The sequence below is a fragment of the Phalacrocorax aristotelis genome, chromosome 3, assembly GCF_949628215.1.
Source record: "Phalacrocorax aristotelis chromosome 3, bGulAri2.1, whole genome shotgun sequence".
NCBI classification, from domain to species: domain Eukaryota; kingdom Metazoa; phylum Chordata; class Aves; order Suliformes; family Phalacrocoracidae; genus Phalacrocorax; species Phalacrocorax aristotelis.
The window spans coordinates 112,344,415-112,361,447 of NC_134278.1; the positions used below are offsets into that span (position 1 = coordinate 112,344,415).

Genomic DNA, 17,033 nt, shown 5'->3' on the forward strand with positions numbered 1-17,033 from the left:
TAATGGTGCTCTGGAGATGCAGAAACTGAAGCTGAGCCTAGAAGAGCATTTTCAAGTTGTGCACTCTTCCTGAAAAAGTCAGCCTGTTTCTCCCACAGAGGTCTCTTACAAGATAATCAGACCCTTAAAAGCTACAATTGCCTACTATCAAAAGAGAGAGAACACAATACTATCCAATTAATCTCCTAAAGACTTGGCATGCATAAGTATTTTTTGTCCTACTTTGCTAAGGGATTAGAGCAAGTTTTATTCCTTTCCAGACCTCCCAGCACACCTCTCTCAGAAAGCAGATGGTTCTTTTACCTGCTCGGAGAAGGAATTTCTTAATTCCCAGGATAGGGAATCCAGTGCACTAATCATTAGTTAATCCACATGATTACACAGTGCTTTTCCCCTTGTGAGTCTGTTACCAGAGGCGTACATATTTAACTAGACACGGCAAGTAAAAGGAACAAAGCATGAAGACAAGACTAATTTCAACACAAGACATACAAACATGCATCTATTACCTAAAGACTTATTCATCATGCACTGATGGTAGTGTGAACAGGCCCCAACTCCTCAGACCCTCAGTGGACCAGAGAACAGACCACTGTCTCAATGTTAATGATTTACCTCAAGAGTCCCTTTTTAAATAGCAAGTCTTATCAGTTCTTGGGGTTTTTCATTTCCTGTCAAAACAAGTAATTTTAGCTACAGCAAAGAGGCAGGACCCTCACAGCTAATGTTTTGGACAGCATTCACTAACATCCCTTGAACATTTAATGTGGGGTGGCACACGCAGAACTGTTTTCTTCTCACCATTTTTTAATCTCCTGAAATCCCATAAATTAAAATCAATACATCACATGGTGGATCTCACTGGCCAAGCAGTATTTTCATCTTTATTTTCACATTTGTACTACAAAGGAGTTTAGAGAGCCTTGAAAATACAGTCCCTAAAGAAAACATTTACAAAATACCATTGTGTATATCATAAAACATTGGAAATCAAAATTATCTCCCTACTATACTTCTCAAAAAAAGCCATATAAGAAAATAAGTCGTTTGGTTCCTTTATGCAAGTAAAACCTCTGGGAAGACAGGTATATGGCCAAATTAATGTAAAACAGTATGAACAATAATACTGCAAACAGAAGACACAAGAGGTTGACTAAATTAACTATATTTCTATACCTATCTTTAAAAAAGAGCAGATATGCCTGGGGATGGAAGACAGTGAGGTAACGCAGTCATAAAAAGCATGTAAAGAATGAGTAAAACGAAGAGAGGTTTTGAAACAAATAAAGGTGGAAACTTAGACCAGTAAAAGGAAAAGAAAATATATTTGCATCCTCATCTGTTTGGGGAAATGAATAGACCCTTTGAAAATTACCCTGAGTGCAAAGACATTTCTCTGCTGCAACAATATCTGCTGAAGGAAAGAACTTACAGGGTCATAGACTTAAACTAATCCCACTGGAGAAAAGCACAATTATAAATTACAACAGAATTCACAGTCCAGAATTTAATCAAATATGAAACTGCATTATCAGACAGAATGATTATTTCTAACTGACCTTCTGTAATCAGCTAATTTAAAAGTCTGTTCTGATTGCACATTCATAAGCAATGACCAGCTTTCTCTACAGAAAAAAAATGAATTATCATGGCTCAACAACTTGAATTCAATGGGCATATCACATTGAATTTAAATACATTCTCAACTCAGGAAGACTGCGCTAGATTTGATCTTCTCTCTTAAAAATAAACCCACCAAAAAGAATGGAGGAAAGAGAGAAAGAAAATCTGGTAAATGTGTTTCTAGAGAGTTAACAAGCTGTTGCCTTCAAGCCAAACCATTTCTTAATGTTCTAGAGTTCTTGTGAGGAAGTAGAAGGCATTGTGCCAGTACCATTACACACCAGGGCCAGAATCCTTTGATTTTCTGTCAGTTTCTCTAATAATAACTTTTTCCAATTTTTAATAAAACATTGCTCAAGTAAAGTATGATTATATTTTAATTAACTGAATAAAAAATATCAGTTTGCTGGTTCATATTAAAGAATTATCAATACCAACATTATTACTGCACTCCCAGACTTCCAACTAAAAGACACTCTACATTCATATGTCTGGCTTGGGATATCCAACTTCATATTTTTGGTTTAAACTAATGAGGACTTGAAAGTCAATAAAACAGGAAAAAAATGCTGGCATTCACTATACCACCATTACAACTAGCAAGGTCTTTATTCCCTGCAAAGCAGGTATATTATATATACATATAAATACATGAACACATTTAGGCATTAGTGTCTGGTAACTGGCAATCTGAAGTTATGCCACAGCATGTATTGTCCCTTCAACATGACACCATCCACCTGAAGAGTCTTTAGTTTGCTCAATCCTGTTGCTTCCTCAGGCAACCATTAGTGATAACAGAGAAAGTTGAGCTTCTTCGAGGGAAAACTGATGCCTATCGAATATATTGGGAAGAGACAGTGAAGGAAACTAACTAGGGCAATGCTAGATCAACCTGACTGGCCACAAAAAAAGCACTGCTGACAGAGAGAGGCATTCACGGTGTTAATAGCAGTGTAATATATTGAGAAAATCTGAGAAAGTTCCACGGTCTCCTCCAAGCGCTTTCTAAAACTATCCTCACAAAGTCTAGAAATCCCTTTAAGAATTCGTACAGAAAAGGAATAACAGTAATACACCCTGATCATAGAGGTGATAGCACTAGGTGCAAATGTCTCTGAAACAGGTAATGGGAGAGTTGCCAGGCACAGCTGCTTAAATGAGAAGTGGTGAAAAGTCTCTGAAAGTGGTCAAAGTCTCTGAAAACTGATTGAAAAGATGAGGCAAAGCAGCAGCTTTTGTTTTGTCTTCATGGACTGTGAGTTGCCCTTGTGAAAACACACCCAGCAACATGAACAACTGATGTTGGTAGGGAGCAAGTCACAGACCCAACAGTCACTGCCTACAAGAGTAACTGCAGATTCAGTGACTCCAACTATCCCTTAAAGAATATTTGAAAGCCCTCCCTCCTTCCCTGCCCCAGTTTGTTATCTAACATAACCACACAGTTCACAACTTAGATTCTTCTCTCGTTCATGTTGGTAGACCTCACTTATCCTTAAGGCAAGATGTATTAGTACAGGGTACTAATGTAGACTAACTGTATCTCTGATGGGATATTCTCCTGGCCTACAGAATAAGTGGACTGGAAGACCATCAGATGTTGAAATGGGCTTCCAGGAGAAATCTTGAAACATTTGCAGTGAGTGCCATAATGAAATCAATTGCCTGGCACTATTAAAGTTCAGGAATTTGCACATTAACTCAGAGAAACATCCTGGAGAGCTGGAAGGAACATCAAGAAGATGGAAACACAGAGTATCTAACTGGACCAGCAAATTAAATAAAGCACTAAATTAAATAAAGGGGGTTAAGAAACAAAACAACTCTGAGATGCGTTCAGATTTCAATCGTGCAAGGGTCTCTGGCTGAACAGCATTTAAAAAAAGTATATTGGCAAAGCTACCTAACAGAGCTTTGACTATGTAGGGAGTATAGGTTTAGGCACAGCCTAAGCTTTGGTTTGTGTACTGGCTCACTGACAGCCTGCTCAGCTATTTCTCACACCCAGGATTGGACGCAAGCTTGTCCTAGGGACCACAGGGTCAGAGAAGAGTGAGGCTGCAAAGGTGAGTCCGTGATCCCTTGTGCCATACAAGAACGCTGGTAATTAAGAGATGAGTGATGATTTTGCTATGGTTCATAGTACAGCTCTCAGCTAAGACCAATATGACTAATACCTAGCTATGTAAGTGCTCCTTCTGCACTTACCAGAACTTCAGGATATGCTACTTCATTTTACACTAGAGGAGCAAAAGAAAGAATATTCATTCAGACACACAGTTTGATTCTAGAGAGAGACAGCAGACTTTCTCAAGCCCAGTTGCAACTGTTGCCCACCTAAGAAATTAGTGAATTCATTGAGAAATCAAGATTAATTCAAGAGAAGATCCAGAAATTCAGGAGGCCCAGGCTCTGGGCTCAGGTATAAGCCGAACAGACATAGATTGAAAGAAACATAACCTTAAACATCTTTTTCAGCCTTTACATTAATATTTAAGCATCCTGTTATTCTAGTCCAATCTTCTGGACCATCTAACTGTATGACCATGAAGAAGATGGTCAAACTCATGTGACAAATGAAAATTATTTTTTCCTAATACAACATTATGAATGGAAAGCCATTAAATGTTTTTCCCTTATTTTGCTAGTGCACAATGATTAAGTTTCTCATCACATGCACCTTAGTACAGCAGAAAAACATTTTTCTCCCACTTTGCCATCCTTCAGTCAAATAATCCATCCACATTCCTAATATTCTCCTAAAACTAGTATTTCCTGGACTGAAAGAGTATATGTTAAGAGCTAATATTATAGATTTTCCATATTGTAGGGAGAAATCGCATTATCAGAGAAGCTTGTGCCAGAAAATGAAAGGAAATGTTTCCCCACCAAGCTCTTCAGAGAACCGATGGAATTAATTTTCCTTTCTAGACTAGCAAGATTTAAGCAAGAAAGGCAAAATGACCTGGCTTATCAGATATTTTCTTCCCTCAAAATTAAAAAATAGTATCAAACTGTAGAAATCTTCTCAATTTCTGGATTCTCTAGGCAAAATGTCTGGCCAAAATGTTGTGATTAACTAAAGCAGAACTTCTGACCTCAGCATATTCTCTTCTGCTTACACTTTGAGATAGAAAGCCAAGTTTTGTAACCTGTGCTAGGAAATGCTGAAATTTTGGAAAAAGAAAGCGAGGTAAAATCATTGTATATATTTACACAAATAGAAAATGACATGCTAATGCAAGGTAGCTAACTCCCTCTCAGCCCTATAAATATCAGCAATTCTGGACAGAGGAAAAATAAAAGGGAAAGGCTAGAGGAGAAATTTAGAAGACTAAAACAAGGAGGAATAGGAAAAATTTCCCAGTGTAGAAAGGCCTTGAAGGAAGAAGACATGGAAAGCTGACAGGAAAAACTTGTTTTCTGTCATCTCTCTTGAATTCTTTCTGCTGAACTGTTTGTATAGCCTCCAACTTTACCACATGGCTACACGGACAATCCTAACACACACTCTCGACACAGGATAACTTCTCAGAAGGACCTCCTGAATGCTGGCCTCACACGGGCTGTAGTCAACCTGGCCAGCCTACCCCAGGAGAGGATTCCCAGCCACAATCCTCTTTTGGGGATTTCTCATTTTAAACACAATACAAGCACAGCAAAAATAAATGGCAGGAAACCTGTGCCTGGTTTGTGACACCCCTTGCTACCTGGGTCAAGGAAACAAATGAGGATTCTCTGCGAGAACTGTGTGGACCTCAGACACCAAAACCAGACCAAAATACATTCAAAATTATATTCTTTCTGGTCTGGCCTAAAGAGGAATGTTGTACTGGCACAGCTCTATCATTTGAAAACATGGACAAAAATGCAGACCATAAATGCCAACAATACCAGCCAGAAGGTCCTTCTGCTGGGAAAGTTCCTGAAATAAGTTACTCTTCTGATGGTATAAAATGTGACTTTGTGACCACCACCCATCCATACCTGACAAACCTCAGCAAGGCTTCAGTGACCATACGGTTGTAAAGAACCTAACCTTATATATAGGTTATCATATATGTGTATACATATGCACACCTACATACATTCCCCCTATATACAAATGAGTAGGATCAATATAGGAGGACAGGAATAAGCAGTTTTCAGAATTTATGTTTGTTTTAGAAAATTAAACAGTAAAAAGCACTGGATTATAAATAATCAAAACACATTTTGACATATCAAGTCAAGACGTGACTGTAAAGTGAACACAAAAATAAGGAAAAAAACTTCTAATAAAATGCAGGATCCAATTCTGCATTCTGTTTCACTTAAATTCCCCATGTTCGACTGAAACCAAAGTAATTTAAGGCTTTCAGTACAAAAGCAAGCAGAAGAGATAGTAATGCTAAAACAGTTTGAACTTACCCACACATTTCCCACACGAAAAGAACCCACCGCCACAACTTTAAAGTCATACTCTGAAAGCCATCGTGCTCATTGCCCTTACATAGGGGCTTTCATACTAGAATACATAACACCTGCATCTTTGCCAACAATATAACAGCCAGACTTTTTAGAACAAAATAGTTCAAATGGCGTTAGCTAATGTATGGGGCGTCCGGGTTTTTTTGTAGCTACTGTGAGCATAGGAACAATTGATGATGCTGTTAAATATTTGTCTCATGCACCCAATAGTAAATGAAGAACAATTACAAAGAAGGAAATATTTAAAGGATCTCTTCACTACCCGTTGAAAGCTAACTCAGCAAGTCAACAGTAATAACGATTAAGATTTTGGGCACAGCCACAGAAAACAATACAGCCTTCGTGACAATCATATAGCCAAATGATGAATATGGAGTCTAATAACTACAAATAAAAGAACTTAAAATAAACATTGCTCTACAAAAGATCTAGAGCATGACAGCCAATATACTCGAGTAGCACAATTAGCTGAGTCAACTCCACAATGACTGAAATCTGTACTTAGTATTAACAATTAGACAAGGGAAACCAATCTTCCCAACGCTAGGTACTGGCATGAGAACTGCAGCGGGCCATGCTCTGAAGTTCTGTGATGGCAAAGCCCTCCTCTCATGCAAATGCAGCTCCAAGTACTCCCATATAAGCTAGCCCACAAGGACACATTGAACACTTACTGGATATCAGGAAATGCTAATGTCCTCTTGCCTCCAGCCCCACTAAGGCTAAGGGAGACTTTTCAATATCAATGGGCGGGCAGAATAATTCTGGGAATACTAGCTGGAAACCTGAAGTAGGATGCTAAAAACCCCGAATCCTAAACTGACGGTTAGCTTGCATGTACTGCTATTGTCTTCTCTTTGTCAAACAGAATATACTTCAAAATCACTGGAAAAATGGGGTTAACATTTTGCATAAGCACTTCAGTTATTACCTGGCTCACATTAACAATCAACTAGGCTAACATAAAAATTCTTGTTACTCAAACTGGCGTCATTGTAAATGAGCTCCAAATTAATCTCATCCGTACACAATCACTAATGTTGTTTTGTGCCAACTGAATTTTTAATCAGAACGAAGTGAATCATAGGTTGTTTTTAAAATACATTTCTAATACTTGTCATCCAAAATGAATAAACACTAGAACAGGGAAGAACTTTTCTATTTACATTCTGAGAAGCTGATTTTATTTATGCATACTATACACCCAAGTATCAAATGCATACTGTAGGTGAGGACATTTTCAATGAAAATAAATGTTTATTTCTAATAATGCTTTGATCATGAATAGCATCACCAGCCTGAAGAATTTAGCCCTCTGTAATTAAAACTGTATGACAAACCAAAATAAAAGGAACAGTTGCCCCTCTGTTGAGTTGCTCCTCATTCTCTACATTATTCTAGAAGATCAGAATACACAGAATTGGACCCTGCACCCACAGAGTAACAACTACTTGTAAGCATGCAATGAAGCATATATTTTGCAGTGCTGAACTTGAGACTCAACCTGAGTTTCAAACAGAACGGACTTTAATATTTGTGCAAGACACCAAAGCACAGCTGAGTTTCATCAAGCGTTTTCAACTTGATTCTACAACTGCAATACTAGTTTAACAAAGCAGATGATTAGCTCTGCTTATAACAACAAGAGTGCTCAATAGATCACCCCACTGCCAAAACACAGGCCCAACCCATTTAGGAATTCTTTGGAAAAAAAACAGTATGAAGTTTTCACCTACAGCAACTACTTTTTAAAATGCAGTATTTCTGGAATCTTGTTTCATCTTCCTGCTAACAGCTGCTTAACTGAACACCTGTTACCACGCTTAGATCAAAACCTAACTTGAAGGTCTGCCCACGGCCATGGAAACTGAAGGAGTGACTGAAGCGATCTGCAGCACAGCCACTCAAGTGTCTTCAGGGAGGTCTACTGACAGCCTCTATTACAGCCACATGAGCTTGAGGAATCTGGAGTACCTGGTTCTCATTTCAAGCTAAGCATAATGCCCAACTCAAGCCATGTAACAGCACGTGGTGATTTCTGCTTGGAAAACAAGACACTCAGGCAGATGAGAGTAGCACAGGAAGGCTCAGTCTCAGAATTCCCACAGATCTGGTGCCACATATTACTTACTTGGAGACTACACTCCTCATTTAATATCATCTACATGGTTTTGTGAATGGTGGAGTCCGTTTTGATTGCCAGGAACCATTGCATCAAAAGTATCTGAAGATTGCTCAAGATTAAGAGCATTAAATTACGCTCAGTGTGCTAATCTGTTTTTACTTATAGTCAGTAGAAAGATACATTATCACATTAAAAAATTGTGCCAATATCTTAGAATTAAATTAAAATTATCTTCATTAAACAGTTCTGAGATCTGTGGAAAAAAAGGAGTTATTCAAATACTTAGCATAATAATCAAGTTAGAGTTAATGTAACGTTCTGAAGAAAAAAGTCTGCAAACCATGTTGAACATTAAAAGGTGAATAGAAGAAAGCAAAAATACACCATACAGGCCATAGCTGCAAGGTAGAGATAACACGCTCTAATAACATCAGGATGGACTACAGGAGAATGACCAAGGGCCTTATCAAAAAAGGTTACATTTACACAGTGAATACTATAGCAAGGCATAATGACCAAAGGAGAGCTGTTGGCTTACAAACTTCTTTTTTGGTTTGTTTTTAATCAATTTTAAAATAGGCTGGTTAATATCTCCTTATGCATCAAGGAGCAAATGGCTCTTTAAGCTGCTTTCTAATGAAGAGGATGGGAAGTTTGTTCTGTGCTTAGGCAGAAAAACAATGCTCCCAAAAGAAGTATCATTACTGAACAATGTAAGAAAGAAAGAAAACCAAGGATGTTTTTATCCTTGCAGGTTTCCCAGTGGACCACCAGTGCGACTGACTTCTTTTCACATGAGAAATATGGCACCGTATCACATTCCACCTGCACAGCATTCCTGCAAGATGCCCCACATTATCTTTAATATTTAATTTGCTATGTTATTAAGTTCAGCTTTACGGCACATTAAAAAGTACTCCTCTTCCTTTAACATCAACTGCAGAAACTGGTTGCTAGTGAGACTACTACTAAGGAGGTTGTAAGATTGTAATACAACAAAACAGAAAAAGGGGAAAATGTGACAACTGGTAAATAAAAGGATGTGTAAACAATTCTAGAATTGTCATATAAAGTAAAACCTTTTCTATAAATGAGCCTAACAAAATAGGTATTCAGCAGCACCATGCCTCCTTCCCAAAGGAGTTTGTGAGCTTAATAGGAAAGGGGGAAGCAAAGAAATACAACATTCACCTTTTAAATATTCTGTTAGGTATGCTACAAATAATTATTAAAACCAATTCTTTTAAGATTGTATAGTTTCTCAATATAACAACATGATGTGAATAAAGCTAAAACCAAAAAACAATACATCTGTCATGTTACATGTGAAGGGCACATTTAATTCTGTGACCACTGCCTCACGATCTTCCCTATAACCCCTGTACCCCAGAACTGAACAGTACAGCACTACAGCCTCTGACTGACTTTGGGGAGTTCCCATACCTGATGAAATCACCCAGCTGCACTGCAGACGTGCAGAAAAAGCACAAGAGAGGCTGCAGGAGATGACTATACAAAGAGCCTCTCCCCTAGCAAGGCTCTACTCCAGAAGTTCAATTAAAAGACATTTCCCAGGTGGCTGTTTGTGCCAGTGATTCCCATATACCCTTACAGGTAGCCTATACAATACAATTTATTTAAAGCGTCAATTGCTTTTTGGTCAACTATCTAATAAAAAATGGAAAATTTTGAGGAAAAAAGAAATTAGATCATGACCTACTGTGTGGGTGACTGAGCAGGAATTACAGTAGAGATCTCTGGCAAAGGCATACTATTCTGACACAGCCACTAAACTCTGCACCATAACCACAGGCACTGGACACTTATTGGAAAAAATATGTCCAAACCCTATCAACAAGTGATATTGTCAACCCAGAAAAAAGGCTGCAGGTCTGCAAAGGGGGACAGTGAAAGAGAAAACCACTCTGGGTTTCAAAATACCTTTATATGGCTTCCACAACTACTAGCAGCTTCTGAGAGGAAGAAGTATCTAAAAAGAATAACCATTGTTAGCTTGTGCAAGCAAGGCTTTGCCACTTGAGGCTAATTTTGAATAGTAAACAAAATGCTTGTTTTCAGGTTGTGGTGTTTCTTCTTCCATAGTAATAAGACTGTGTAAAAATATTCTCTCATTAATTTTTGACCCTCCCATCTTTTAAAAAGGGCTTTTCTTTGTCTTTACGGTAACATAACCACATATGAGCAGGTATCTTCCTTTGACACAGTGGTTTCAACAACATACAACATGGTTTTATCCCTCCTCATGGGAAATAAAAAAATCAACATCACTACACAACATTATGCTACTTTTTCTGGAACTAAATCCTTTTTGATGAAACAGATCTTTTAACATGGTCAGATATTAAAACGACATCTTTCTGAAGATACTCTGAATACTTATTGTAAATGTCATCTTGTCTCGATTAAAATATTTTAAAACCCCTACATTTATGGATTCAACTTTAAATCACATTAGGACACAAAGTGTTTATACTCACGTAACAGTGAGATAAAAGGTTTTTTCTTTTCTTTATTCTGCACTGTTAGCAAATTGTTATTGCTGAAGCTATTCTTACAAAGCCAAGTCTCTTTGCATGGTACAAGGTTCTCAAGCAGTGAAGTACTTACATGCAAGGCAGAAGGATCTGGCAAAAATTCAGCATCCTCTCCAAAGATAAAATCTGGTGGCAGGTCAGGATAGTGAGCATTAAAAATTATATCCCCTGAAAAGTAATACATAAAAACATTGTTTGTACTTCTACGTATGTGCTTATAGATAAAGTGTTGTACACATGATACACATTTTAATATAAAATTTGATAGGTACATTAAATATATTCATGTATATATCCACATAATTTTTACAAAAATTCACATGCAAGATAAGCATCAGATGTTTTGGGGGATGAAGTCAAATTCCTGAGGCACAACTTCTTCCTCCTCTGCAAGCAATGAAACGTGAAATACATTATTGCTTCGTATCTCAAATGGCAATTTAAACACTATTGAGGGTTGCCTCAAAACACCGAGTTAGAAAAGTGATCTTGTTTTTTAGAAGTACCACATTTAGATTGCTGCGTTTTGCATATTAAGTCAAAGTCAAATGTAAACTACTAAGCTCAGGATTTTCAAAATATTGGAGCTTTTAAAAACTTAGTAGCACTTAAATCCCTCTTCTCCTTGCCACTCGCAACTCTTAGAAGGAAAAATACGCAGTTCAATAGGAACCATTCCAACTATTCAAACTCTGGCCAAGAGAAATGCAGTATTACACATTTAAATGGAGAGACTAAAATTAACTAAAAATATAAAACTTCATCACAGCTTGGCACTGAGTTCTCATATTGCCAGTGTCACAAGATATACAATTACTGCCATGATAGTTCAAAGAAATTTGGGTTGTATTATCTCACTAGTAAACATACTTCAGAGTTCATACAGGTCAAGAGGCCGGTCATCTGCATGAGCTCTTAAAAAAAACACCCACAATTCAAGGGGAAAACAAAACAAAACAAAAATGTATCTAGCATTACTTTTCTACCTCCCAATCACTCTTTCCTCTCTATGAAGATGTGAAAGAATAACTCCAAGCTTTTGCATAAAGCAGATTTGTGAGGCAGCAGGTATTAGAAGAAAGAAGTCAGTACCTACTATGTGTTATCACTTGTTTAAAATCTACACAGCAAAGTAAAACGAGTGTGGTAAGCCCTATAAACAATTCTCTTCAGAGAAAGTTAAATAATTTTTATTTTTTAAAAAATTAAGAATGCAGAATCAGAAAAGCATTAGCTGAACAAATCTTACAAAGCCACATCGCTGGCTCAGTGATGCCACCATTTCAAGACATTCAATGTGACAGTTTTAATTGCTAATATTCTGTAAACTGACCTTGGCTTTAGCTGGAAACAAGGATGCTGTAAAGATTAATTTGCAGAGGATGAGGGCTCATGACCAAGAAGCCAATGGCCAGTCTGGGATAGGTATGCCTTGCAGTATCGCTCCAGATCACGAACTCAGTGATCATGCGACTCAGTAGAGCACAGTGTGGGTTTTTCCTGCTGCACTCCTACCTTCCTTTCACAAATGTCAGGAGCTCATGTAAGTATGGAGTACAGGAAAGAGTAGAGGTTTGCCAGTTAAAATACCCAACACAGCCAACATAAAATCAGTCTTTTATTTCATTTAAAAGAAGATACAGGAAACTCCATAAAATTGCAACAGGAAAGGCACCTATATTAAGTAAAAGAAAATAATTACTAGACTGCCTAAATTGTAATACAGCGATTAATAATTCAGAAAAGCTCATGTTCACTAAACTGGATAGTTCCTATGCTACCATAACTCAATCCTTTTCTTCATATTTACTATAATTAAGAAGTCATTTATGGCTCCTTACAACACCCTCACCAATTTCCACTTAAGAGCAACTCTTGAGGTTATATGTTGAAGGAAATAGCACCTTAATACATTCTTTGACTGACCTTCGCTTCATAGATAAAGAGGCACGTTATTTATAACTCAGAACATAGCACAGTGAAAAAGCTTGGCCTGTGGCTTAGGTAGCCCAATGCTACTCTGAAGGAAAGAACTGTATCTGTGTTTTTGCCATGTTCTCATGTGGTGCTAATTAACACATTTAACACACACTTTCATATTGCAATCGCATGCTTTTCATTCTCTGCATTCCTGCTTTAACAGAACTGAGGAAACAACAGTACGCATAGCTACAACTCAGCCCGCTAAGAGCTGCACTCCAGCTCCATAGATACTACAAAAGGGTGCTTAGAATAAAAGCATCAAAACAACTGCATATTTTTGTATTATACCTCCATATCTGATTAGTGAAAAACACTTACAGAACCTTACATCACGAGGTGACTCCAAAAGTCTGCCTAGATTAGCAAGATTGGCAATAAACCATATTCACCTCTGCGAGCTCCACATTTATGGGTGAGCCTCAGAAAAGCTGTGACAGTAGGTGCAATGTGAAGGTTCAAGCCAGTACAAACTTTTTTCTCCCCCCAGTGTTTTCAGCTCTACAGCAACATGAAGTGAAAAGAACTCACAGCAGCTCCCAGAACATCACCATATGCAGTGCTCAAGTATGACAGTAAATTAAAATTGGCATTATTAGTCTAACATGCTAGGTGGTAAACTTTTACAATCTGGGGTTCAGGTCAGCTGCATATCCCAGTGCAGTGACTCCTGCTGTGGGACCAGCGCCAACAGCTGGGGACGGTAACCTCTTCAACCACCCAGGTGTGATGTGTGGCCACACTGAGGTCAGGCACATCACAGTTGCAGCTGGCCAAACCAATCTATTACTTCTCTCACATGCTCATAGTTCTTATTTACTACCTTTTGTCACACCCCTTCTTCCACTGAATATTAGTGGCATATCACTCCTTATCCACAGTGAGTGACCAACTATGCAGATATTTTGGTTGAAGAAGTTTTCATGACCTACTGGTATCAAAGAACTATTACATACAAGGGACAGAATCCAGAGTCAAAATGAACATAGCGATATTTGATTTTCTGTTACTATTACTTACAATTGCTTTAATTGCTTCTGCTTGCCCAGGGTAAACATGCCTCAAGCTCATACTCCCAAGTCCCTTTAGTAAAAGTCATTCTGAGACCCAATATATCAGCATTAAAGCCAATGTGTATCACAAGATTATTTTTCTCTGTAATATCGTTATTTTCCAAAAGGCTATACCTGTCTGAAGGGTTCTCCAGGCTTAAAAAAAACACCACAACTATTATTTCAGTGCCTGTTATCCATACAATCACAAAGCACTAGTGCTGAGACTGTACTCAAAACATCTTAAAACCCCATAGAACCTACAAAATCATCCTGCTGTCCTTACTTTCTAACTGAACCAAAAACATATCATTTAACGAAACAATAACACTCTCCCCTACAGTACCATACTTTTTTTTAACCAAATGTAAACCCTAATTTATTCTACTACAAACGTTACACACACTGAGTGGCAATAAAGACAAAAAAGTTCAGAACAAAACAGTGTTTCCACTTCACTGTAAACAATTAGAAAAAAGCAGTGCTTCCCTGTCAGCAGTGGTTTTCAGTCTATCAGTTAAATTCAGCATCTTACTACTGAAGATAAGATCTGTCCTTAGAACAATTTTTTCATGTATTTCAAAAGGAAAAAATCATCCCCTCAGTTAATCTTATTCTAGTAAGTCTCACTTCTGCCAAGAATCCAAAGACATTCATCTAGTCACTAAAAGGAAAGAAAAAAAGAACATTTTTTTTTAACTATAATAGAAATTCACTCATGTGACCCCTGCCCTCTGCAAGTTTTCTGCTCCATCATCTCCCCTTCCATATAGTTTGTCTTATGCCTTGCTTAATTTACCATACCAGGACTGAAAAAAGTAACACCTTTGACTCTAGAAAGCTTAGGTACCAAGGAATGAGTTTGCCCTATTCCCAACTATGAGCATGAGCTATTTTCATACATTATATATTCTCAACAAAAATATTCCATTACAAATCAGACTGAAGATTAAGGGAATCAATCCTAAATCTGAGTTTTGTTCTTGTTGAATACCAGAAACCAGAGAAATTAAAACTGCATTTAACAGTTTGCTCGGCAGGGCTATGATGCATAAATAAAAACCACTTCTTTACACTCAAATAAAAGGTATTTCAATAATCACAATGGCGAACACAACAGCAAATCTGGTTTTATTTCACGTAAATATTAATACTAGTCTCTGCAGTGAGCTTACAAAGTAAAAGCTGTTAAATATTTTGAATCACCAGCTACCAGTTTGTCCTGACGTAGCAGAAATACACATTTTTGTAACAGCTACTTTAATACTTACATGATATTACCTGTGACTTACCCTCTTCAAATATAATTGTGCTGGGGTAAAAACATACAATTTTCCAATAAGGCCATTTGCAAAATTATTGTGCTTAGAGTTTGAGAATGGTTACCATTTTAATTTTGAAAGCAAATCCACCACCACCAAAAAAAAATTTAAATCAATATAGCTCTGTATTCTCTCCCCTTGCCACCTAAATGAAACAAATACCGTTTTCCTTGCATCTCCAGCACTTGAGTATGTGGTTACTCATATGTTTCAACTCTGTTTGCCCTTATTCCCTTGACAGAAGGCAAACCATGTGGCATTCCAGAGAGCTATTGACCATGACCATTCCAGTGGAAGCACAATGCAAGCAAAACCTTCACTCTCAGACCTTATTTACCTCATTTCTGTAGACACACTAGCCAATAATTACTTCAGTGGAATTACATATCCAATAAAATACTACTACAGAATTTAAAATTGCTTCAATAAAGTTAAAGCCACGGAGTCAAAGATAAATTTAGAAGAAAAAGGATGTATTATACATCTCTTGCTTTTCATTATCCAAATATATTATTTTATCTTGCTTTTGCCTCCTCGGGCAAACAGCATTACATTTTGAAATATTTTACTTTACAAGATTTGAAAGGAAAAGTTAATATGCTCCCAACAGGCAAAAAGATAGAAATATTAATACTTAAATCTAGAACGTCTTTAAACACAGACTGTTCTCTTCTCATCTATTGAAATGCACAAGCAAGTCTAACAAAGCAAAAGCAGTAAGACTACAAGCAAGACAGGTGTAACTCAAACTGAGAAATTTCTTAAATTCTTACAGTTGATTCCCATTGGGCTATCCTATGTACAGTTTTTCCTCTCCTGATAACTTCATTTTTGGGGTATTTTCCTTTCTTTTTTTAACCATACTGTAAATTGGGCAGTACTGAAAGACAATATACTGGGAGTGCCACAGCATTAACATCCCTGATTACTGAAAGACGGCAAAATGAAGAAGCAACATATCAGTTAACTTCCTAAACTCTACTTTTGAAAGGATATCTACATTCTTCAGCTTTTTCTGACCCCAAGAATGCCTAAGTCAGCAATAAGTATGTAGAATATACATGTTTGTCCACTGCAACCTGGAATAAGACCAATCTGAATGGAATTCATCGTATGAAAGAGGTAACCCATTTGGCTTTTAAGAAACAAACAAAAAATCCAAATGCAACTTGATCATGTAATGCATTCACAGATAATAGGAGACGCTGCTGATGCAAGTGACCAATCCTATGTGCAGAATCAGTTTTGGAAAAATAAAGAAACTGCTCTTGTTGAATATTAAAAAGAAAAAGATAGTAAGTAGAATTATCTTATTAATCTGTTCAGAATGCTATCCTATCTCTTCTAGTAGCCACATAAATTGCAGACAAAAAACCACTGACCAGTCCACTCTATAAAAAAATTCTTATCTAAAACAGGCATTGTTAACTGTCTTTACAGGTACAAAAAGAATCAGTTATTCATTATGATCTGCAATGAAGATACTAAGTCAGCACAGTCAGCGGTACGAAAGGATTTAAATGAACTAAATGCAGACCTGCTGACTTGTCACTGGATTCCACCCTAAAGATTCTTGCTCTACAGGCTTTAAGTCAAATGTAGTAATACACTACCTATAGAGTCCCTTATTAATTGGTTGGCAAGAAAGATGCAGTTCCTGAAATGACAATACAACATTGGTAAATACAAAACTACTACTGGAAGAAGATACAGGAGTAATTCTGTTTTTGCTGTGGTGTTGCTGCTGCCAGACTATTCTTCTCTTAAGCAGGGAAGGATAATTAAACCTCAGAATCTCCTCCTAAAACAATCTGTTGAAACAGGAATTCTGCCCACACAGGAGGACAACTACCCTCAGATGGTGTCTGGGAATACTGTGGGACCTTTGGTCACCTGACCATAA

The 17,033-nt window shown here is 37.4% G+C and overlaps 1 protein-coding gene across 3 annotated transcripts in view; it reads right to left on the reverse strand.

The window, feature by feature from the left end:
* BABAM2 (BRISC and BRCA1 A complex member 2) overlaps positions 1 to 17,033 on the reverse strand; it is a 174,278-nt gene that overhangs the window by 128,409 nt on the left and 28,836 nt on the right. For all 3 annotated transcript variants that reach the window (XM_075089111.1, XM_075089112.1, XM_075089109.1), the window contains exon 4: positions 10,850 to 10,944. In XM_075089111.1, coding sequence (XP_074945212.1) covers positions 10,850 to 10,944 — 95 coding nt within the window. The remainder of the gene's footprint in view (positions 1 to 10,849; positions 10,945 to 17,033) is intronic.